At 36.1% G+C, this 25,857-nt stretch overlaps 1 protein-coding gene across 2 annotated transcripts in view; it reads right to left on the reverse strand.

Moving 5' to 3' along the window:
• Positions 1-20,082: 20,082 nt before the first annotated feature.
• LOC122326632 (potassium/sodium hyperpolarization-activated cyclic nucleotide-gated channel 1) overlaps positions 20,083-25,857 on the reverse strand; it is a 92,630-nt gene continuing 86,855 nt past the window's right edge. The window contains exon 8 of one of the 2 annotated variants that reach the window (XM_043221693.1): positions 20,083-25,097. In XM_043221693.1, the coding sequence (XP_043077628.1) occupies positions 24,091-25,097 (1,007 nt within the window). In that variant the 3' untranslated portion in view covers positions 20,083-24,090. The remainder of the gene's footprint in view (positions 25,098-25,857) is intronic. The other variant, XM_043221694.1, reaches the window with a different exon arrangement.

A 25,857-nucleotide genomic window follows, 5' to 3' on the forward strand; every position in this document is an offset into this window, starting at 1 on the left:
CATCCCATCCATCCCAGAGGGAAAACGTAAACTGGAACACCCAAGTGACAAACTAGTCAGTCCCGGCATAAATCTCTAGTCTCCGCTTTCTCTTGTTTCTTTGCTTGCGGTTATTATCAGAGCAGTGATTTGTTTTTGTTATGAACAATCTTTGATATATGTAATGTTTTGTCTGGAGAAGTGTTGTGTCTGAGTTGTTTAGTGTTGACTGGTAAAGAAAGACTCATAGTGTATGAGATCGCACAGTTTCTATTAATACATCCAAAGATATATATATATATATGTGTGTGTGTGTGTGTGTCTGTGTGTATGTTGAGTGTATTTATAACTTAAATATCATATAAAAAATATTTAATATATAAATGTAATATATTGTTCTTAAATATATACATGCATGTGTGTTTATTTCTATATACATAATAAATATGCACAGTGCACTTATGTATTGTGTTTGTGTGTGTGTATATTATATTTGCATATATATATATATATATATATATATATATATATATATATATATATATATATATATATATATATATATATATATATATATATATATATATATATATATATATATATATATATATATATATATATATATATATATAGACAGTGGACAAAATTGTTGGTACCCTTTGGTCAATGAAAGAAAAACTCACAATGGTCACAGAAATAACTTTAATCTGACAAAAGTAATAATAAATAAAATTCTATAAATGTTAACCAATGAAAGTCAGACATTGTTTTTCAACCATGCTTCAACAGAATTATTAAAAAAATAAACTCATGAAACAGACCTGGACAAAAATGATGGTACCCCTAACTTAATATTTTTTGTTGCGCAACCTTTTGAGGCAATCACTGCAATCAAACGCTTCCTGTAACTGTCAATGAGACTTCTGCACCTCTCAGCAGGTATTTTGGCCCACTCCTCATGAGCAAACTGCTCCAGTTGTGTCCGGTTTGAAGGGTGCCTTTTCCAGACTGCATGTTTCAGCTCCTTCCAAAGATGCTCAATAGGATTGAGGTCAGGGCTCATAGAAGGCCACTTTACAATAGTCCAATTTTTCCTCTTAGCCATTCTTGGGTGTTTTTAGCGGTGTGTTTTGGGTCATTGTCCTGTTGCAAGACCCATGACCTGCGACTGAGACCAAGCTTTCTGACACTGGCTAGTACATTTCTCTCTAGAATTCCTTGATAGTCTTGAGATTTCATTGTACCCTGCACAGATTCAAGACACCCTGTGCCAGACGCAGCAAAGCAGCCCCAGAACATAACAGAGCCTCCTCCATGTTTCACAGTAGGGACAGTGTTCTTTTCTTGATATGCTTCATTTTTTCGTCTGTGAACATACAGCTGATGTGCCTTGGCAAAAACTTCGATTTTTGTCTCATCTGTCCACAGGACATTCTCCCAGAAGCTTTGTGGCTTGTCAACATGTAGTTTGGCATATTCCAGTCTTGCTTTTTTATGATTCGTTTTCAACAATGGTGTCCTCCTTGGTCGTCTCCCATGTAGTCCACTTTGGCTCAAACAACGACGGATGGTGCGATCTGACACTGATGTTCCTTGAGCATGAAGTTCACCTTGAATCTCTTTAGAAGTCTTTCTAGGCTCTTTTGTTACCATTCGGATTATCCGTCTCTTAGATTTGTCATCAATTTTCCTCCTGCGGCCACGTCCAGGGAGGTTGGCTACAGTCCCATGGATCTTAAACTTCTGAATAATATGTGCAACTGTAGTCACAGGAACATCTAGTTGCTTGGAGATGGTCTTATAGCCTTTACCTTTAACATGCTTGTCTATAATTTTCTTTCTGATCTCTTGAGACAACTCTTTCCTTTGCTTCCTCTGGTCCATGTCGAGTGTGTGGTACACACCATATCACCAAACAACACAGTGATTACCTGGAGCCATATATATAGGCCCAATGGCTGATTACAAGGTTGTAGACACCTGTGATGCTAATTAGTGGACACACCTTGAATTAACATGTCCCTTTGGTCACATTATTTTCAGTGTTTTCTAGGGGTACCATCATTTTTGTCCATGCCTGTTTCATGAGTTTATTTTTTTTTAATAATTCTGTTGAAGCATGGTTGAAAAACAATGTCTGACTTTCATTGGTTAACATTTATAGAATTTTTATTTATTATTACTTTTGTCAGATAAAAGTTATTTCTGTGACCATTGTGACTTTTTCTTTCATTGACCAAAGGGTACCAACAATTTTGTCCACGTCTGTATATATATATATGTAAATGCGAATAATGGCGATTAATTCTTTGCCAGCACTAGTTAAAAGTTTTAATTAACTGTTATTAATTATTATTATTATTATTATTATTATTATGCGCATACGTTATTTAGTTTATTGTTTAGTTGATTTTATTTCAATTGTTTCGTTAAGTAATCGTTAGCTTTAAATTATTTCAAAAATTTGGACAAAGTATTAATGGCTGTACTTTCTATCTAATACAGAGGATGTTAAATAATACGGTAGTCCAAATAAAACGAAACCTGACTGAAATAATTGAAGCCTTTTGGCCTAAAGTCCTTCCATCTCCATTTCAAATCATTCCATTTGATTATTTGTAAAGAGACAAAGCCAAGTGCTGCCATTTTGACTGAAATGTCCCAATCGTCTCTCGCCCTCGCAGTTTATTTGGGGAACCTCAGCTGACTCAGCCGTTTAACCAGCTGCTGCATCAAACCACACGGGACCGCGATGACGTTGGTGGTCGCCAGAGGTCTCCGAGACATCCCACAAACACGGGTCAGTTTTACGAACATTATTCATTTCTGTTCTCTGATAATGTCACGACAGGAAAGCAGTCGAGATGGTGGTGGGAAAAAAAAAGCATTGCAGCTCTTTTTCAGGTCTGGCTTTGAATACATCAGTGCAATGAGAAGTGATGAATTCATGCATTAGTCAGAAAAGTGTCCGTGTTGTCCTGGACCGAGCTCTCATCTCTAATGGCTTATCTGACCAGGCAGCTGCCCGCTCACAACTATTTGAACAATGAACCTCCTGCAAGGGCTGCATAAATCAGCGCAGCGTCGCATGAATACATGCATGCGAACAAACCTGCGAGCACCTGCAGGTTTACTGTGGAGGGCTGAGCTCGGACTTGATCAGAGAGCTTTAGGACGTGCTTGGACTGAAAATTAACGCTCCGGGCTTTGCTGACCACTCTTCCACACTCTAGAGGTTTTTTTTCATAGGTGTAATTGATTACTATTATTAATGCAATTTTGCTTCAGCGAATTAAATTCCAAAAATGTAATTAGATTATATTATGTTTAAAAATTCTCATAATCAGAATACAGTTACTTTTTTAATGGATTACAGGATGAATTATTCAGGACACCAGAATTTTTTCTTCTCATAAATATATCTTTTGAAATAACTTGCCACTTAAATTAGACTAATAATTAGCTGTGCATCATATTCAGTCACTAATATACTCAACTACTATTGATTTTAGAAGTCTGGACAAAAATATTTAAAACCTGGTTGACTTTGGCCACGCATTATAATGTTTTCATGTTTATTAAAGTTTGCATTGTGGGAATTCGCAAGCTTCTATAATGAGATGAACTTTTTCTGATACGTTTTTTTCACAAGCCCAAGTTTGCATGTAAATTGAAATAAGTTTAATGCATTTTAATGCACTTATGTTATTGATAACAAGTAATGCGTGTCATTATATTGATAACAAAGAATAAATATAACTATTATTGTTATTATGCTGCAACTACACTATAATTCCATTCAAGTCTATGCGATAAATGAGTAATCTAAAAGTATTTTGTATTCAGATTTTAAAAAATTAAGTACTTGTTATTGTTATCGCATTGCGTATAATAATGCAGATAAGATTGACTTTTTTGTGGATTATATTATTCACAAAATGGCAGTAAATTATTCAGAGTTTATTGATTTACGCCGGATTTCTTTTCTTTTAAATAACATAGCACGGACTAATAATTATACAAGGCGCTGCCAGTGCGTAGCTGTGAAAAATATATAATGCATGTCATGATAACAAAGAATAATGTTTTCTTTCTCTCTGTTTTTATTATTTGTATATTGTATATTATATAAGCCCATCAATATGTGATAGATGAGTCATTTAAAAAGTAATCTAAAAGCACTCAGACTACCTAATATGTGTAATCCAAATTACATTACTAACTACAATTTTCATCACGTAATTTGTAACAGACTACAATTTGTAAGTAACATAGCACTGTGCGTTTTATGAGATTTACAAAAGCAGTGGATATTTTCTCCTAAAAGAAGAGTTCATTTCTTTCTACTTTCATCCAGAGAAGCGCGTTTGCTGGGTTTTTTCCATGTGCACTCCGCCGGGCTCTCATAAACTATTATGGATCACTACGAGGTGCTGCGACTGAACCCAAGAGCCCAAAACGATTGACCCAGATTGGCTCTATTGAAGCACACAGGTGCACAAAAACCATTTGACAAATGAAAGGCGATCGCATTGGAAACTAGATGGCTTTTGGGGGGAAATATGGTCTTTGACTTCATCTGATTTACTTGCTTTATTCATTAAGATTTTTGTTTTGGTCAGAATTAAGGGCCGTTTGTGTAGCCTGCTATTTACAACAACCGAAAGCCAATTTTTTAGCAGCTGTCATCAAGGTGACGATTTACACACAGTTCAACTTTACGCAAATAAGCAATCCTCCAGCGATTGAACCGGTGTCAGTGTGAACGCACCTTCACTCCTAACATCTGTTTTAGCACAGGATGTAGAACTAACATGTGGAGTCCAGGGTTACTGAGATGGGCCACAGTAATTCTTTGCCAATCTTCGGAGTAAATGAAATGGTCGTGGATTATGCCATGCACATTCATTTCCATAATTAACACTGTTGATTTGTTCAGTGCTGTTTTGTACTGTAACAAGCATTGTGTTAAGAAAGTAGAGATAGAAATGTGGCTGATTTGTTTTCAGTTTTTTATAATCTTTATAGACAACATATAGAATACTGTATGCAAAAAAAAAAAAAACATTCAACATGGCACATCACTTTTCTACATTTTGGTGAATTTAACAACTACCTTAGCAAATTAAGAATTTATTGAGGGAAAAGTCATAGTTAATAGTGTTATTCTAAATCGTTACCATAATTTCAGATATAATATTTTCAAATACAGTAAAAATGTAGAATTAATGTTTGTCAATTAAGGTCTATTTCTTTTGATTTAATAATTAATATGTTTTGCCAATGTTATAGTATTGTTGTGAAGTACCAGGATTCACACTGAACAATTATAACTAGAATAAAAAATGCATATTGTTGTTATGAAGTAAAAGTAGACGTTTTTATTTTGTATGTATTTTTATGTTTTATTTATTTCCTTTTTTTGCAGTAAAAACTAATTTGAAAAAAACAACAACAACAACAAAAACAATAATTGTTGAACATTTTTGTTTCTTTTGTGATTTAATCATTGATGCATCATAGGGCTGGGGTTAATCGTAATTAGGAGTCACGAAACGGCTTAAAACGGCGCGTAAACATTAACGCTCACTTTCATGATTAATATCTCTAGCGTTGCACAAGCCAGCAGCGGAGCATCCTGGCAATTACGCAAGGTATCATATTGCCTCAGAGCGATGTCTGCCATTGGCTGATTAAAATGGCAGATTTTCAGCCATTCCTTAACAAGGATTTCATCGTGATGTAATAGTTCTCTGCGAGAGAAAGCAATTTAATAAACACTTGATGTGAATTTGCTGCGTCCCAGCGGTGGCGAGGTCGGCGAGCGGTACCGGCTGCAAAAGACAGTACAGGCTAATTTACTGGCTTAACGCTCGGCTAATCTTTTTAATCTTCATCGAATGCATTTATTCACCCCCCCACCCCACCCCACGATTTTTTTATTATTATTCTAGCCCGTGTAAACGTTAGCCTTTAATCCTTGTCTAAACAAGAGCCAGACTCACCGGCTTCCAGCTCAATCCTCTACCGAGCTAAACTGTAATCAAACCACTACAGATCATCACAATGAAAGCACGGCGGACGGAAGAGTGCCACCATTACGCAATGCTCTTAGGTCACTAAAAACGAACTCCTAAACCTTTAGCTCATGTTGAATAACATAGCGCAAATTCAGTCACGACAGAGATTATGGAATATATTGCTGTTGTAACCGTTATTCTAAGACATTATTGGTTTGGTAATTTGGCTGTCTTGCAGATCAGTTTTTAAAATTAATTGAATATGATTTGATTAGATTTTATCTCAATTAATTACAATTGAAGCTAGAATTAATCTGGTCGTGTGATCTCATCCAGAAGAAGTGAATATATATATATATATATATATATATATATATATATATATATATATATATATATATATATATTTTTTTTTCATTCAAATGCAAAAAAATGGTGAAAATAGCTTATTATTAATTATTAAAATGTATTTACTTTATTTGTTTATTTATGAATTATGTATTCACTTTTCATTTAAATAATTCTAGGTTTCAAATAAACATTTATTAATTCATTACTTCAAGAACTTTCTTTCTTTAAGTAAACATGTATGGTTTAATTTTACTTACATATACATGTGTATGTACTTATCTAAATATTTAAGAAAGTTTCCTATTTATTATATGTATTCACTTTTTAACATTTTATTTAAATCATAAGTTGTTTAGTTTTTTACTTATTTAAAATAAAATGTAATTAATTCATATTTAATGATTAATTATCTGTACTTTTTAGGTACTTTAAGTAAATATTTATTTATTTACTTAAAAAGTTAATATTTATTTAAAATAAGTGTAACAAAAGCTGACATTAAAACCTACATTAAATTATTATTTTTTTTTAGTATTTATTTACTAAGTATTTATTAATTAATTTTAGAAAAAGTGAATTAAAAAGTAAATAACTACCAACCTTTCGTTTTTTGCTGTTTAGCTGCACGTTGTCTTGGGCGTGCGTCTTTATTTGGGGAAAAAGAAGAAGAAAAAAAACGGCAGCGTTGCAGATGTTGGCATGTCATCGAGGTTGGCTTGGCACAGACCTGGAAACCCTGAACATGTATTTAATAGTGCAGTTTAGGTCACACTGAACAAGCAGTTCCTTTAGCTTTGTACCGATGCCAGCTAAATCCAGACAGATGCTGCAGCTGAAGTCCTCAACACACAACACAGCTCATTACTGACTCACCATTTAATTCAAACCTACAGCTCTTTAATTGCTTTAATTATTATGCGCTAGCGTCTAATTATTATTTAATTTGTAGTGTTCAACCTTTGTCTTTTTCATTACATTTAAATTTCAAAAGAACAAACTGAATTTAATAGAGTAGTTCCTTTAGATCTGCTTCACGCTGGCTTCTAAACGGACACGTGCTGATTTTGTTCGGCATGCAGTTGTCAGTGCTGTCAGCAAGAATTGTATTTTCACGTTGTAAAATAGAAAAAAAAAATGTTTACTTCTAATTTATGTTAAAGTAATTTATGCAAATTATATTGTTTTAAATAATGGATTTAAATTTATTTATGCATTAAATAAAATGTAATAAAATATGCCCCACTTTATTTGGTGCTTTGGATTCTCAATGGTTAGAGATATTTTAAAATGTCTTTGTTTAAACTTTAAAGGCATCTTGCGGACGATACACTGAAAGGCCCTTATGCGAGTGTATAAAGCTTTAAATTTGACTCATGTTTTTTGAGATTAGGTCCCTGGGGATTGACTTGCGGTCTTGAGCAGATGTGTAATCCGCCGTATAGCTCAGACACAGGAGGGAAATTAATAATCATCATCATGATATTTCGCAAAAGTAAAAAAACGCCAGCTGTGGGGAAGCTCTATTAGGAAGCAACCAAATTATAGGATCACCGATGTGGTCAAAGAAACCAAAACAAACCCCATGAAGCCCATGTGCTTATAAAGCTATAATCTCAGGGCACTTAAAACTCTGGATTATTCACTGTTATGCAGCTGGCTTTCAGTGTCACATGGCCTGCCGAAAGTGATCTGCGAAATTGAATGGATGGCAATTGAGCAATAACTAATAACATTTCATTTTTAGATAGTGCCATTGTGATTTGTCTCTATGATTTGTTTATTGGTTATACTTCAATATTTTTTATTTCAGTTTATACTGTATATATATATATATATATATATATATATATATATATATATATATATATATATATAGTACTGCGCAAAAGTTTTAGGCAGGTGTGAAAATATGCTGTAAACAAAGAATGCTTTCTAAAATAGAAGTGTTAAACATTTATTTTCATAAATGAACAAAATGCAGTGAAGGAACAAAAAGAGAAATCTAAATAAAATCACTATTTGGTGTGAGCCTTTGTCTTCAGACCAGCAGCAGTTCTTTTAGGTACACTTGCACACAGTTTTTGAAGGAACTCGGCTGGTAGGTTGTTCCAAACATCTTGGAGAACTAACCACAGATCTTCTGTAGACGTAAGCTTTCTCACATCCTTCTGTCTCTTCATGTAATCCCAGACACACTCGATGATGTTGAGATCAGCTCTTCCTGTACTTCTTGTTCTTCTTTACACTGAAGATAGTTCTTAATGACTTTGGCTGTATGTTCGGGGTCGTTGTCCTGCTGCAGAATAAATTTGGGACCAGTCATACGCCTCACTGATGGTACTGCATGATGGATAAGTATCTGCCTGTATTTCTCAGCATTGAGAACACCATTAATCCTGACCAAATCTCCAACTCCATTGGCAGAAATGCAACCTCAAACGTTCAAGGAACCTGAACCATGCTTCACTGTTGCCTGCAGACACTCATTATTGTACCGCTCTCCAGCCCTTCGATGAAAAAACTGCCTTCTGCCACAGCCAAATATTTCAAATTTTGACTCATCGGTCCAGAGCATCTGCTGTTTTTCTGCACCCCAGTTCCTATGTTTTCATGCATAGTTGAGTCGATTGGCCTTGATCCCACGTTGGAGGTATAGCTTTTTGGCTGACCAGACTTCTCCGGACAGTAGGTGGGTGTACCTGGTTCCCACTGGTTTCTTCCAGTTCTGAGCTGATGGCGCTGCTGCACATCTTCCGATTTAGAAGGGTAATAAGCTTGATGTGTCTTTCATCTGCTGCACTAAGTTTCCTTGGCCGATTACTGCGCCTACGATCCTCAATGTTGCCCATTTCTTTTCAAAAGCAGTATAACTACCTCGTGTCTTGTTGCTGTGCTCAATCTTGCCACAACATGAAACTGTTTTTCACAACCTCACCTTGGTAGCAGAGTTTGACTGTTTCTCACCCAGTTTTAAGCTTCCTACACAGCTCATGACTGGGTTTTAACCTACATGTGACACTGATGATCATTAGCACTTGTTTGGTATTATTGGTTGATAAAAAAAAGTATTCTCTGTGTTCTGTTATTATTTATATATATATATATATATATATATATATATATTATAATTTTTAATGGCATTGTCACTTTATACCATCTTTGAAAGCATTTGTAAAATATCAAGCTTTCTGTTGTGTACTTTATGAGCAGTCAGTGTGGTGCATTTATCTCAGGACTGTAAAAAGTCCCTTGGGGAAAGTTTATTACAGTGATTTACTGGCTAAGACTCAGGTTTTCCTTTGATTTGTTGTACTTTAAGGAGCAAAATAGGCTTGATATTTCACATTGAGGAAAAGACGAACCGCAGATCCTGGTGTATATTTTCCCCATGTGTAAAAAATGCTTATAACGAAACTCATTGTTTTCCTGAGCATCCGTCACTGCCACAAGCAGGAGCCGTGCTGTTATGCAGCTCTTCTAGCTCTTCGGCTCTGAATGGTCTGGAAAATAAATCAATACCGGGCAAAATGGCCCAGCCAGCCCAGAGGGTATTCAGCACGGTTAGCACTGCACCTCCATGCTGCTCCGCTCGTCGCTGCTGTTACGACTGTCATGTTTAGCTCTGCAGACGCAGCCCTAGAATACCGAATTACTGCTATTGCCTATCCAGATGGCAGGGTAATTAAGCATATAAGTATCAAAAATGGCTCAAAACAAGTTGAATGATATAAAGACTTTTATTTAAAACTAGAAGTTCCTCCTTTATGTCTTTACTGTATGTTTAAGTGACACCAGTGGTTTTTAATTTTTTATTTTTTTTGTGATTATATATCAATAAAATAACAATGGATGCAACCAAAATTAAAAAAATTAAGTAATTAATTAATTAATTATTATTATTTTTAAAGGTATTGTTTACTCAGCGGTTTTTTGCATTATCTCTTAAAATACTCAAAAACGTAAAATATACCCCCACCACCACCACCACCACCACAGATACAAAAAAAAATATACTTATTTGAATTTATAATTATTTAAATTTCATATTTTGTGCAATATATATAAATGAAATTTATGATAAAGCCTTTTTATTGTGATGAAACTGGATGGAATCCAGGGGCAAAATACAAAATAAAATATAAACAAATATAAATGAATAAATGACATTTACATGAGCTTTCAAAATTTTGAATGTGAGATTTTTCCAATTTTTCCTATAATAGCTTTGTGTAGAAAACCGACAGCAATTTATGTAATATTTACTTAAAATCTTGCCGGAGTAAAACATTGTGCACTGTTTCTCAGACGTGAGCGCTCGAGTTTAGACAACATGCTCTGATTGCCACACAATTTTGATACAAACATAATTACTGAGCAAAGAGAAGATAATGGCCAGTGCTGATTAAAATGATAAAGTCTCTGAACCCCGTGAATCAGAGAAATAAGGTGTGTTTTGACTGTAAGATGCTAGTAATATGTTTGTGTCTATTTTAGGCCACTAGCATGACGCTGTGTTCTCGATATATTTTCACCAATTACTCTCTTTTTATATTTCTCTCTCCTGCCTGCCTCTCTGGAACATCTTAATCCAAACCTTTCTTACCTTAGCCAGGGTGATTTCAATAGCCTGACAAGCTTTTAAATGTTAGCTTCCTTTGTTTTTGGTTCTTGCTATTTTTACATATTAATGTGAGATGGGAAAATAGCTTTAGGATGAATAGGATCAGGTATTTGCATCAGCGTATCCATCCATTCTTCAATCCATCCCTTATTATAGTCTTCCATCCATCCATCCATCCATCCAACGTTATAGTCTTCCATTTCTCCATCCATTCATCCATTCGTCCAATCTATTTCTCCATCCATCCATCCATTCGTCCAATCTATTTCTCCATCCATCCATCCATCCATTTCTCCATCCATCCATCATCTATCCATCCATCCATTGGTCCAATCTATTTCTCCATCCATCCATCCATCATCCATCCAATCTATTTCTCCATCCATCCATCCATCCATCCATCCATTCGTCCAATCTATTTCTTCATCCATCCATCCATCCATCCATCCATTCATCCAATCTATTTCTCCATTCATCCATCCATCCATCCGTCCATCCAATCTATTTCTCCATCCATCCATCCATCCATCCATCCATCCATCCATCCATCCATTCGTCCAATCTATTTCTTCATCCATCCATCCATCCATCCATTCGTCCATCCATTCATCCAATCTATTTCTCCATTCATCCATCCATCCAATCTATTTCTCCATCCATCCATCCATCCATCCATCCATCCATCCATCCATCCATCCATCCATCCATCCATCCAGTCTTTTTCTCCATCCATCCATCTATCCATCCATTCGTCCAATCTATTTCTCCATCCATCCATCCATCCATCCATCCATCCATCCATCCATCCATCCATCCATCCCCTGTTACTGATAGAGCCTGTAATAAGCTAATCTTCAAACACTAAAAAAGTAACATCCATCAATCTTTATTGGATGCCGCTTTATTGGATGACTATATACAAATAAAATAAATACAATTTATATTTAATAAAGACATTTGTAATTTAGCATTTATGTTTAAAATATATGATTTGCTTGTTTCACATTAGCTTGTGCTTGATGAGTCACTTTACAACTGTGAGGGACTCTGTTCTAAACCTTGTCTCGTGCTCTTTGGCCTGAGAGGTGCTGAGAGTCTCATGGCGCTGGTCTTGATTGACTTATCTCTCTCCACAGACTTCATTATCAGACAGAGATCAGGGGGCCAGGACTCTCTACATGACCTACGCAGAAGCCGTTGAACCCGACGCCTCCACAGCCCAGAGAGCAGCATTTTACTGCTGAAGTCAGGAAAGCACATCTGCAGAGTAGGCTTTTACCTTGGTGGGAGGCTTGGTCCACTCAATCCAGGCTGCAGGATGTGTATCATGGCTACTGTAGAAATATTTAGTCAGGTAGTCATGTATCTGATCTGATTTAAACAGCTTTTTGTATTATAATTTACTTCAATTAGCCATCATTTCAATGATCCAGCGTGCCTGCAAGCACAAGTCATTTTTATAGAGCAGAGGATGTAGAAATTGCTCCTTTTGCAATCATTACTCTTAAATTGCTTTTTTACCAAAGCAGTTTTAATGCATTCAGAGTATTCCATAATTATATGAACGGTATGATTTCAATTCTAATTCTATTAAGAATTTGCAAAGATTTGCTAAATTTGCCTCCTAAAATATCATTCAGTGTAACAATCTTTTCAGGCATATTCACAACAAAAATCTATTTATGACACATTAAACGTTTAATTACTTTCAACCTAAATACTAATTAGTTGTAATTTAACATTGTTATATGTTTTAATATGTAGTTAGAATAAGTATGTTGTTTGAAGTTTTACATAAATATTGTGTTACACTGAAGTTCTTCCAAAACTTATTTGAAACCTTAAAAACAGACACTTAAATTGCGGACATCTTGATGTCTTTGACACACACACACACACACACACACACACACACATATATATATGGGTCAAAGATGCAATGTAAGTAAAGCATGGGTCTGTGTGTGTGTGTGTGTGTGTGTAAGTAATAAAATAAAAATATATATTTTGTATATATACCCATTATATATTGTTTATAGCCATTAAACTATTTCTTGTTATGATTTTAAATCTTTATTCATCCTCAGAAGTTTGATTTTGTGGTGGCTGTGACTGAAAATATGATTATTCTAATCTTAATTCAAGTGATGAAGGATTCTGAAAGTCTGTCAGTAATTAGTGTTGATTGTAAGGTTAACCCTGACTGCTATAAATGTTTCAAAATGATTAACAGTTGAAAGTGTCCTTTAGAAATTTAGAAAAATAATCATCAAGTAATTAAATGTAATTAGTTGCATTAATAAAGTAATTGAAACGACATTTTAAATAGGGTAGTTTATAATCTGTAACCTGTCACATTTACTTTGCTCAGAGCAAGATAGTAGCAATATACAGATAAATAAAACTTGCTTAAAAGCTGACAATATATTTTCACTCCTAATAGTCCACAGCGGTCATTTTTTGGAGTAAAGGCTATTTGTTTTGCCGGCTCTGTTTGATTTAGTTGCGTTTCGAATCTTTAAAACTCAGAGGACAGAGCAGATTTCTTGGGCTTTATTGTGCTGCTTTGAAGTGCCTTTGGTCAGAACTTTTAATAACAGAAAATGTTTGCTCCAGGTCTCCGTGACTCTGCAATGACTCCGAAGAGAATTACAGGAAAAGCTGAAATCGGCGAAGTGAGAAAAGGACGAGATGGATGAGGAGCACCGCACGCGCTCTGGGGATAGACAGGTTCTTTTGTTTACAGGAAATCTGCTTTTGCGACGGTAGAACTACAAATCACAGAGCTGAAAAATAATTTGGGACTCCATTTGGAGATCTGGAAATGGATCCACTTGACCGCTCCATCGTGGAGCAACCTTGGGTCAGAGATTTGTGAGTGGGAGAGGTCGAGCTTTTACACATCTATTGAATGAAGCACAATCAAAAAATGGACGTATTGAATTTATAATTTAGAAAAGTGTTCTAAATTCACATAGTAATAATTATAATAATAGTGTTATTTATTTAATGTTTAATGTCAATTAATTTTTTTTAAAGTGAATCTTTTTGAAATTAATAAATAAATTAAAGTGACTTAAGGGGTTAAAACTTGACTTAAGGGGTTATTTTTATTTTGCATCTGCCCAGCTAACAAAAATATATTATAATAACTTTTTTGCTGACATTCCCATTAAGTACTCATATATCTCTTAATTTTATTCTAATGTTCAAATGATGATTATTGTAATTACTTGCAAATGTTAAACATTAAAAGATCTGTCCAGTTTTTAAAAACTATTTAAAAACATTTTATTAATTGCACAAATGTTCGAGAAAACATTGATCAAACTTTTTTTCGCCTCTGGTTATACCCAATGAACGATCCATTTATATCTATAAGCTAGACGAACAACCAAATAAAAATTAAATTAAATCAGAAAAAGGTTTCATAAATTAAATATAAATAACAGTTTTGTGCATTTAACATTTTACGAACATATAAGAAGTATAGGCCACATATAAACCGACATCCTATTATTGCTGCATTATTATATTGACAGAACATAAATGAACTTTTAGCTCGAATTTTTCGCCAGAAGTGATGATTTTGTTCCCCTAAACACAAATTGTTTTTGATATTCTTTTCGTTTGTATTCAATAAGTATACAGTGGGGTTTTTTAATTTAGCAAATATAATATTTTCACAAATTTGTGCTCAACACCGATATTCCAGTTTTGCCCATTCATTAAATCCCCAACTCGTATGAAAGCATACTTAATGATTCCGATCTTAGAAAGCATTGGTATAAAAAAATAAAAACCTTGGAGCCACAGTGATGTAAACACTGAGATGCGAATCCAACAAGCCGCCTGCAATCCTTGCATCATGACCGGGTTAGGAACCGAAGGCCGATATCTCTCTGCTAATTTCATTTCTGGCTCCATTTCTCAGTGAAACACGGAGATATGAAAAGTGTACCCGTGCGTTTCATAAGCAGAACAAATCTCCAGGAAGGAGCTAATGAGTCTGACATATAAAGGCAGTGATCACAGAAAACATCTTTCCAGCTAATTAAGAGAGCCAGTATGTAGTGAACGCCTCACGGAGAGAAAAGCAATGCTTACGAGAGACAGCTCAGTATGAGAGATCAGAACGGCCTCGGCTTTTAGAAGAAGCTTCCAGAGAACGTCTGATGTTCTGTTGGTGCTGCGTGAAGCTTTTCCCTCGGCGTCCTTTTAACCTCTCGCACCTCGTTTAAACTGAAATCTCAACCAGTGCGAGAAAACTAGAAAGCTCCCATTGCATCCGAGGCGCCTTTTGACGCGCGGCTTCGTCGATGGCCGCGTTCTAGTTGTTTGCTCGCACCTAGCAAGCACATCTCTGGAGATGCTAAAGCGCAGCCCCGGCGTGGCGCAGGTCACGGTCGCCTCTATTTTTGTCTTCTTTCAGAGCAGATAAAGCCTGTAATCTTGCTGTCGGACCGCTGTGTTGCGAGCAGACAGGAGAGCATCATTTTAGATCAGCTCAGATGAGCGAGGATCAGGATGTGAACTTCAGTTAAAGGCTTAGTTTATGTAACCGGACCTGTTCATATGGGACATCTGTCGGGAGTGCTGCACGGAAACACGGGTTGTAATAAATAAAACCATTACGAAGAGCGGTAACACTTTACAATAAGGCTTCATTCGTAGTTAAGTACATTATAGTTAACATTAACTGACAATAGAAAAACTATACTTCAGAAGCATTTATGTTAATCTCACGTTTATTAATACATTTTTTTAAATAAAAAGTTAATATTAGGTAATGCGCTGTGGAAGTCAGTGGAATAATATGTATATTACTCATTAATGTTTCATTTTAGGCGATGCATAAAATTTGACCAAACAGTTTAAATAAATGTTATCTGACATTAAAATAAAATATAAAGCTTGCTTTTTAATTTATATTATTTAATCATAATGTCATTATTATTAATTCTCGTTTTCATTTAGATGAACTTAAAATTGCTTGACTAATATAAAAAAAATTATTAATGAACAGGTCTGGAGATATAAGTACAATATAAAATATTTTTATTTATTTATTAACAATGTATTGTTTAATTCTCATTTTCATTTAGATAAACTTAAAATCACCTAATTAAATAATAACAAAAGTCACACAAACAAGCAAATAAAGGGACAAATTCGAAACTAATATTAAAACAGCCAATAGAAAAACTGAAAATTACTTGATGTGTTAAAAAATATGACAGTATCTCTTTGTGACTGAAATAACATCATTAAGATTCTTTTTGTGTATGGATGCATGTTGTGCCGTATTGTTTTGAATGAATCATTTGAATGAAGACTAGATGCCTTGGGCGTATTTATGAAAATGCAAATTCAGCTTTTCTCTATTGCTTAGGTGGTCAACTGATCGGTTGTCCTCTTCTGTTCTACAAATGCCCTTCATCGGTATCAGACCCATCTATTTCCTTCATGTACCCTCTGTGTACACTCATCAGGACCCTGCTGCCCGGACCAGAGGCTCCCAGTGGGGCAGCGGACCAAACAACCTCGGTCAGTGAGCAAACTGGTGTTCACAGCCAGAATGTCACCTTGAGAGCTGCATACACGAGTTCTCCTTTCATACTGTACTGTACTAGATATCAGATGACTGAGATCTATTTATCTTGTTGGCCTCATTTAAAAAAAAAAAAAAAAACATTCATGTGTTCACTGTGAAAAAAAGAAGAAAAACTACATCTTTAAAAATAGAAGTACATCTGTAATTTTGTGATAAAGAGTGTACATGTTTTTGTTCAACATGCTTTCTCTAGTATGTTTGGAGTATAGCCCATCACAATTAATTTGGTAAATTAATAAAATAATAATAATCACAATAATAATAATTATATATATATATATATATATATATATATATATATATATATATATATATATATATATATATATATATATATAATTATGTCTTGCTGTACTACCAATTTTTATATTAAAGATTTAGGTAATTTCAGTGGTTTATATATATATATATATATATATATATATATATATATATATATATATATATATATATATATATATATATAATATATCCTACGTTTGAAAAGTTTGCATACTTTCCTGCATTTTTACTGCCTTGAACTTTTAACGATTTTTATTATTATAATATGTTTATATTTACTATTCCGAATTTTTGTAGATACAATTTATTAGCTAGTGTTAGCTTTAAACCTATACAGTTTGCAATTTTAAACTCCCATTTAGAACTACCCTAGACAACATTTTAGAGGATAAATGCATAAAATAATTTTTGTTACGAATTTAAAAAAGATTACTAAAATGATGTTGGCAGTACTGCAGGACTAATATCTCATTTATTCTCTCATTTAAAAAATGCCAGTGCCTTGTTTTTTCATAAACTATAGTATCGCGCTTAACATATTAACCTCAAACAATTTCCCCAACAACCTCTGCGAATTCAATAAACTTTAATAACGCGATTAGCTGGAGGAAGCGGCATAAATTGATCTCAAGCTCTTGACAAAGCCGTAATGAAATTCCGATGTATAAGCAATCAGATATTAAATCCATACAGCGCAAATCTTTCTGGAGATATATATATATTTTAATTCGCTCCCACTATCAACGCCACCTATCTACGATACACAGCCATTATGAAATAATGAAATTACAGAAGTCACCTGACACAGAAGATTACAGAGCGGCGGCATCCTCCATTACCCAAAGGTAACCTTCAGCGGCGCGGGAAACCAATAAATCAAGAGCTCGTGTTTATCTGTGCTGAGGCTAACGCTAATTCTCTCTCTGCCAGCGGTTATTTACGTCGGCACACATTCTGATTAGATGCTTGAGAACGTCGATAAATATTCATATTCTGAAGATAGTATATCTATCTGTGTGAAACTTTTGCAAACCTATATTTACTTGAACAATGCGACGCGTTTTTGAATGAATATGGTCGCCATGATTTTGCCAAAGACTTGATCCTGGATCAACATTACTGTCCAAAAATATTGATTTATCCCAAACCCTACCCAAAATGTATTCTTAAAATCAGTGGGAAATGATAGTTCACTAACAAGGGTGTAGAAGCACACTGTCCATAAGCCTAAAACAGGTATTTCCTGAAAAATTATCCCTCAAATGAATGGTTGATTGGAATGTTTCAGGATCAACAAGAGGACGGTTCTAAGGGCCCGACGATGGAGGGGGAACCAGCGGAAAACGATTTGTAGCTACAGCCGCGGACCGCGATCTCGATTTCTACCGAGGAGGAATCAACGACCAGTGAAGGTATGTTAAGTGTCCAGGGAAGATTGACACCAAGTTACTTGAAGCTAACCATGCATTCCACTTCATCCCCGTCATAGATCCAAAACAATAGGTTAAATACAGGCTAAATCTACCGCCCTATCAATCGTTTTGCTATTCAGTAAAAAAAGAAATGCATGCTATAATAATAATAATAATAATAATAATATATAGACCTCTGAATGGCTGTACTGATATGAAAACAGTTGCATTGTTTCATAACCACCGACTAGCTATATACAGTGCTTATGAAGACTTGCCCTGTTCTTTTGACCTTTTCCAAACCCACAGCTTGGTTTCTTAAATTACTTTTGGAATATAAAAAAGTGCTGAATTGACATTTGCGACTGATAGAAATTCTAGCTGAACTGGTGTCATGCGAACCTCTTCTGTTTCTGCTGACGTTTAGAAGGTTGGGTTACGGAACGGATGAGAATAGCGTTTAAAATTAGGATGTACCGTTATAGCGTGAAGTCAATTTAAACAACGAATCCCGCCGAAGTTGCATCGTAATGTGTAGACTTTTCATTTAATGAGATAATTAACTTGGTAATAATTTTGCAGTCGTTTAATCACCCTCGTGTTGTTCCCCACCACCTTCTTTCTGACATCAAATTGATGCAGTACACTTCATGGAAGAAGGATTTTTCAGATTTATGTTGCGGTGTATCTTTTTCTAGTTTGTTAAAGCAAGGCAAGTTTCCTTTCTGAACTTTACAGTATGTGTGAATTATCCTGCTACTCTCCATGTCACGGTCCTCTTTAATGGATTCATCTGTATTCTGCTTTGCATGAATTCCATTAAGAGCCATTCGAATTCCGAGCGTGCGGATTTGGCTTATGTCAAAGGGCTCTCGCCTCGGCTGGTTTTGCGTTGCCATTTCATCTCCTCTGTGAAATAATACGTGAATTTGATTTACAGAAAAAGCCTGTGTTGTCAGTGTTGGATATGTCATATCTTGATAAATCACACTATTTAGTGCAGCATGTAGAGTTTTGTTGCGTTTGGTTTGATTCGCTACGCTCGTGGTTACGGATTGGCTGTGGCAATACTTTGCAGTAGTCACCTTATTTAGCTTTTAACCTGATCCAAAATGCACATGCATTTTGGTTATTAATAAAACTCTTGAGGATTTACATATGAAGAAGAGATGCAAATGTTTCATTCTATCTCAGACTTATTAGTCATACAGAAGTCTAATAATCCCTATTGTGGAGTTTGAATTATGAATCCAAACTGTGTGTAAGGTGTCCTGTTAATCAGGACCAACCGTGAGAGGGCTCTGTCTCAATGTATGAATACTTCATGACTGATAACAGCATCCGAGGGTAATGAATGGAAATCCTGACTATCCCAAAGAGATCATTTTTCATTTCGCCACAGGAGTCACTGACATCCATTCTCTGTTCCTTTCCCCAAATTTATATTTAATTCCTTCTCACTGTCACTGTGTCACACACTTTTTATCTCTGTACACAGAAAGAAGGAAAAGGATAACCAAAAAAACTATCATCTATATTGCTGCAACACATTCATTACGACATTTAATCTGTTTAATCTCAGTAATTCATTTTTTAAAAAGCGTAAAGGCAACTTCACTACTTGAAAAAACTGCTTTTTTTCCCAGCTTTTTTTAGGATTCTGGACACAACAGGAAGTGTAGGGGACTTACAATTTGGTTTCTTCCACCTGTATTTTCTTGCAGGTGTTAATAATAAATAAAACAAGTCAAAAATGAACAAATGGCCACACGCTACCAAAATAAAAAACACTGAAGCCCGGTGGTAAATGGCAATATTTCTTTTATTTTTTCTCTATATTTTAAAGGTTTATTATTTACAAAGAAACAAAATAAAACAAAAAAAAATGAAAATCAAAATAATTTTTTGACAAACACCGTTTGTCTGCATATAGGTGTAAGAAAGTATACATTTATCTTTCTTTATTCAGGATCAAGTAACTAATTGTTCATGTATATTTATTGAATGATTTTTCCCCATTTTTTTATTCTTTTTTTATTTTTTAAACCAAGCATTGGTGTACATGAACAAGCGTAATGGAAAAAAAAATAAAATAGCTGAGATTAAGAAGAGCTTGAGGCCTGTTCTAGTATTTTCCATCATTTGCATCACATCATTGAACATATCAAACAAAATGATTTCACCTGAATCGTGGAGGCTGCAAACCAACCGTTTTGGTTTTCCCTTTATTTAACCGTCACTCCTCCTTTTTCCTTTGCATTGTTCATTTCCCATCACATAAACACATGTATGATAAAAACAAATAATAAAAAAAACAAAACAAACAGACATAAGAAAATATGTGCTGGTTTTCTTAAACGCCTTTTCGGAAAGTGACAGCATTCTTTTTTTTTTTTTTTTTTTTTTTTTTTTTTTTTTTAATGTGTATTGTTGTATGAACGCCTCTCCTTCCTAATCCGCAATTCTAACAGAGTTTAAAGCTGAGAGGAAAAAGCACATTAACACGGGAAGCGTTCCCCTCCGAAGGCAAGTACAGTATCAAAAAAAAGTAGATACCCAGAGTACCGCTGACCGTCCTATCTGTACACTAGTTTTTATACACTATGGCATTGCAGGAGTTAAGCGCTTTTTGTTGCGTTTGAACACACAGGTCCTTCCGTCGGCCTAGACGCCACAGGCTGTGTTTCGGGATGATATAGCGCACCTATCAGATCTCATGAACGTGGGTATAAATTGTACGCCAAATAAAAACGAGAGCATTGATATGCAAAACCGGACTTTGGCGTGTATATGCTATGCGATGGGTAGGATCAGGCTTGCGGGGTATCATGTGTACGCGAAAATTGCTTATCATATGCACGACAACAAATTCCGTATCATATGCACACAAAAAACTGCGTATTATATGCACGCCAAACACGTTTGTATCATATGTAAGCCAAAGTCCCCTTTGACGTATCAAGTTTTCATTTGGTGTACTATTTATTTCGTGAGACCGGGCTCAGCAACCCCTTTAATTAACCAACTAATGCATGTGTTTCTGCTTTTAGGTCTCTCTCTCTCTCTCTCTCTCTCTCTTTAAACAGAAAGTGCAATTCACAATGAAAGTTAGTTTGAAATGTTTCACTTTGGCCAGTTTCGTTCCGTCAAACCCAACGTCAGTGGCTATACAGTTAAGTTCCACACACATTTAACCGACGCTCCGTCGTGACTCCAGCCGATACTGATTTGTTTGCGAATAGATACACTTTTGCTAGTACGTTAATCGCACACGGTCGAGCAAATCTCATCCTTTTGCTCCGATGCGTTTGGCCATTCCCATTGCTTTTTGTTCTCATCGGAAAACATCGAACATACACGTATACACTCGTTTACATACACGTGTGCGCGAGCTTGCGCGCACACACGAGTCACACTCATAAAATGAACAGGATGAAACATGGCTATAGTTTAGGCACAAATACTTAAGAATGTCCTTTTTCGTGAAAATTCAATGTTTCTGATACACACAGAGAACGTCTAGGCAGACAATGAACAAAAAAAAAAATTCACAATACATTTAAACGTCAACGTTTTTTTTAAAATAGTTCCTCTTTTTAAGTATCCGTGACAATGCATGCGTTTATGGTCGCTGTATGGGATTTGCACTGGTACAGTACTGACACAAGTGGGTTTTTTTTTTGTCTTTTTTTCGTTGTTGGAATATTGTCGTCTTTTTAACATTGTGCTAGGGGGCTTGGAGACTTTGCACAGGTCAGATGAGTTTTTGCGTTATTTTACCGACTTTTGGTAGCGGTATTGAAAGGATAACTTCAAAATAGATGGGGGTGAATGTTGCTAGTTACCCCTAGTAAAATCTGTTTTACCACCAATATGGATGACTGACATGCTATTTCAAAGTCTTAAGCCCCAAACTGAATGAATCGACGTACGGGAGAGATAAAAACCTTAATGCAAAGCAGCTTTTCTTTAAACGTCTATATTTGTTCATCTATGCATTGTTGGATTCACGTAGTTGCCCTTAAAAACATACAGAATAGTTCTGCTGGCCGTTTTCATAATTGTGTCTGCTGTGCCACGAGTTTACATATTTTTATGTTTCATAACTTAGACTTAAAGGTTGAGGTGTTTTCGTAAATCTAGCAGAGCGTTAGTATTAAATACATAAATAAATGTTAAGTTAGAATGTTTTTCACAGTCTTGAAATGCAAAAACAATGGAAAGTGCATACCCAGAACATCTATGTTTATGTAATATTACGAAGTTTGTACATCCATTAATACTGATCCATGCGGAAAAAAACCCACCAAAAACATATGAAACTATTATAAATCAAAGCATCTTTCGATGTATGCAGGCAGCCTATGGCTTCCTTGTTACATTACGCCAGGAAATGATCAAATCAATATTCTAAAATAATGATGTAAAATAGGCAAAATGCATTAAGCCTTGCTGCTGCTGCTGCTGATGATGATGATGATGAAGATGCATACCCCCCTCCCCCACCGCAGTGGTGTCATGCCGGTGTAATAACTCATCTTGTACCTATCGTTGACCAGCGTGATATTTTGGAATACAGATATTGTCTTTACTACTACCTACAGTGTAATGCTTCTATTTGCATTAAGGTTTTCTTATCTCTAATGAATGTTTCTGATGCTTGTTGTCACATATTACCATTTGAATATATATATTTATATATATATGCATATATAGGCATTACCCAGGCGGCTGACAGAGATAAGACATTGCCATGTTTGAGAAATGCACCACACATTACTTTTGTAAATACTAGTTCTACAAAACTATGTACAACACACATATAGGTAATCTTTATATCACAGTCTATTGCATAATGGTGATAATCTTTAGTTTTATAAATATTGTAAATGTACAGTCTTTAAGTGACATTTCATAATGTCCATCTCATTCTGAAATCAGATATAGAAAATAAAACCATCCGATTTGACCACACATCCTTTGTAAAAATAAAGTAAAATAAAACAAAACACATTGATTCCCTTTAATGCACAAATGCTGTCTTGAAACGCAACGCAATTACTGCACAACACAAAGTATTGCAGCGATCGAAACTGCACCTTGATCTGATGCTCCGAGCATTTTTTTTTTTTTTCCAGCCGCTAAAAGTTTTAGATGTGCTTTTAAAACATTTCAGTATTTCCCAGGTTTGATTTGCGCAAACATTTTCCACAGTGATGCCAGAAGCTGCTGAATGCTGGACTTGTTTTGTCATCTTCTTGTTGAGAACAAAAAAACGGTAACGAAAACACATTCAAAAGCATTCCAGTACCAAAAACAATAAGGAAAATCCGAACCGTAAAGGAAAAACATCAACAGAAAAAAACATCTTCAGACACGTTATAGTCACATATGTTAGAGAGGAAGACTTGCGTTTATACTAGAGTTTCTTTTTTCTTTCCTGTATGGTCAACGCCAAATATTCTAGTTGGATTTGAACACACACACACACACACTATATATATATATATATATATATATATATATATATATATATATATATATATATACATATATATATATATACATACATATATATATATATATTTATATATATTTATTTGTATAATATACATTCTTAAGTTGGAGGGGAAGTGTGTCTAAAATATAGTACAAGGAAATTCTGTACAGGATAGCTATGAGGTTTTTTTTTTCTCAGAGGAAGTTGGAGAAAAAAAAATAAGTGTCTTTTCCCCATTTTTTTGTCTCTCCGTAAAAATCAATCAAAATATCTTTTAAAAAAATGAACATGGAAAAAAAGTAAAAGCGGGATCATAAATTCGATGCGAACCGCATCTTGTCTTGTTCCGTCTCTGTACTACTTAAGACTGCCGACTCTCTCCTGGAGCCCGTGGAATCCCTGTGCTGGGCACTAGAGGGCGCCGTGCGCACCGGCGGTAATGCGCCCGATGACATCTGCCGGAAAAGGGCAACCCTCTGTGGAACATTGGTGCGGATGCCGCTTTGCAGAACGGAGCCCGGGGCCTGGACGCCTGCCGCGGATCCCATGGGTGGCTGGATGGAAGCGAGCGATTCGCCCGATGTGGGATGTGCCCGGGCAGCCAATGAGGTCTCGTGGGGCAGTGACGGCTGCGAGGCAGAGAGGTGGCGTATGTCCTTGCTCAGACTGCCCGACTGGAGCGCCTGCGTGCTCTTGTGGACATCGCTCCTCTGAGGGGACGCCCCTTGCTGTTGTTGCGGTGGCTGTTGCGGTATGGAGACGGGCGAGGGCTGCTGGGGTAAGGGCTGCTGTACAAGGGACAGTTGGGAGGCCGTCGGCGATCCGTACTGGAATGTTCGGCTGGCTATAGGGGTCTGCACCGGGGGACTGCAAATGGATGTGGTGAACGAACAAGGTGACATGATGGCCCCCACCGGCTGCTGCAAGGGCGTAGGAGGATTCTGGGAAGAAGTGCTCAAGTTGCCGTGAGAAACGCTCGGCGCCGAAAACGTGACGCCCTGTGAGGGCGGTACGCGGCCTGACGGGGTTATAGTGGCAGAGGTGCTGTAGCTTAGTGGGGCGGCCTGCTGCTGTAATTGGTTGTTCCCAAGAATAGCAGTCGCTGTAGTGAACGGTGGCTGGGCGGGAGAGTTAATGATGGAGTTTCCAGACATCGGCGTGGAGTTCATCCCCGTGACCGATTGTTTCCGATCCACCATCATCACCATCTCTCGGTCCTGCCGGATGATCTGCTTCAGCAGCTCGTTCTCCTGAGTGTTGAAGACGCCAGCGTTCAGATCCTTCTGGAATTTCTGGAGCAGGAGTGAGTTCTTCTTCCCTGTTTGGGGGGCGAAACCGGAAGATCGTCAGTTTTTAGTCTGGGCCGAGAGGGTAACATTTAGCCCAAAATGGGGCAACAAAGGGTGTTGAACAGTGAGAGGAGAAGCACAAAGGTTTCACAAATGTAGAAAGGGGAGGCTAGTCACTACTAAGTAGAGATTTTGAAGTAGGACTGACATCTGGAGGCGCTTACCTCATATGGTTATGCATCTCAATGCACATTTGTTTTTTTGCTATCGCTAGAGCAAATACACACATTTAGAGTCTAAAAATTCACAGTCTCCAAGCACATCATAGATACAGTACGAGTGTTATTACCCTGTTGAAGAACAAGCTTAAAGCTTTCCTGGTTTGCTTGTCTTCTCTGATCTCTTAGTCTGGTCGAGTTGGTCTGTTTGCTGTGGACAAGCTTGACCAGGCTAGGAGATGAGATATAAAAGGTATGGCTAAGCTGTTTGTTTTCCAGCAGGGTATCTAGTACTACTTTAAAAGGACAAACACACAGTCTTATTGCACTACACTAAGTAATAGTTGGCCTTTACTCTGAAAAAAAATATTTTCGTCAGCAGCTAATGATCCTATGAGCCTCTTCTGGGACATTTTTGTGTATAAATTTAGTTGTAGTTGTTTCACGTTTTTTGTTTTAATTGTCCATCTACTCTGAGAAGCTAGGATTTTGCGTTTCACTATGGAGGACTAGGAGTGTCGTTTAAAAAAAATAATTGACAAAAACGAAAAAGTTTTGTGTTAATGTAACG

Source organism: Puntigrus tetrazona, chromosome 21, assembly GCF_018831695.1.
Source record: "Puntigrus tetrazona isolate hp1 chromosome 21, ASM1883169v1, whole genome shotgun sequence".
Taxonomy (NCBI): domain Eukaryota; kingdom Metazoa; phylum Chordata; class Actinopteri; order Cypriniformes; family Cyprinidae; genus Puntigrus; species Puntigrus tetrazona.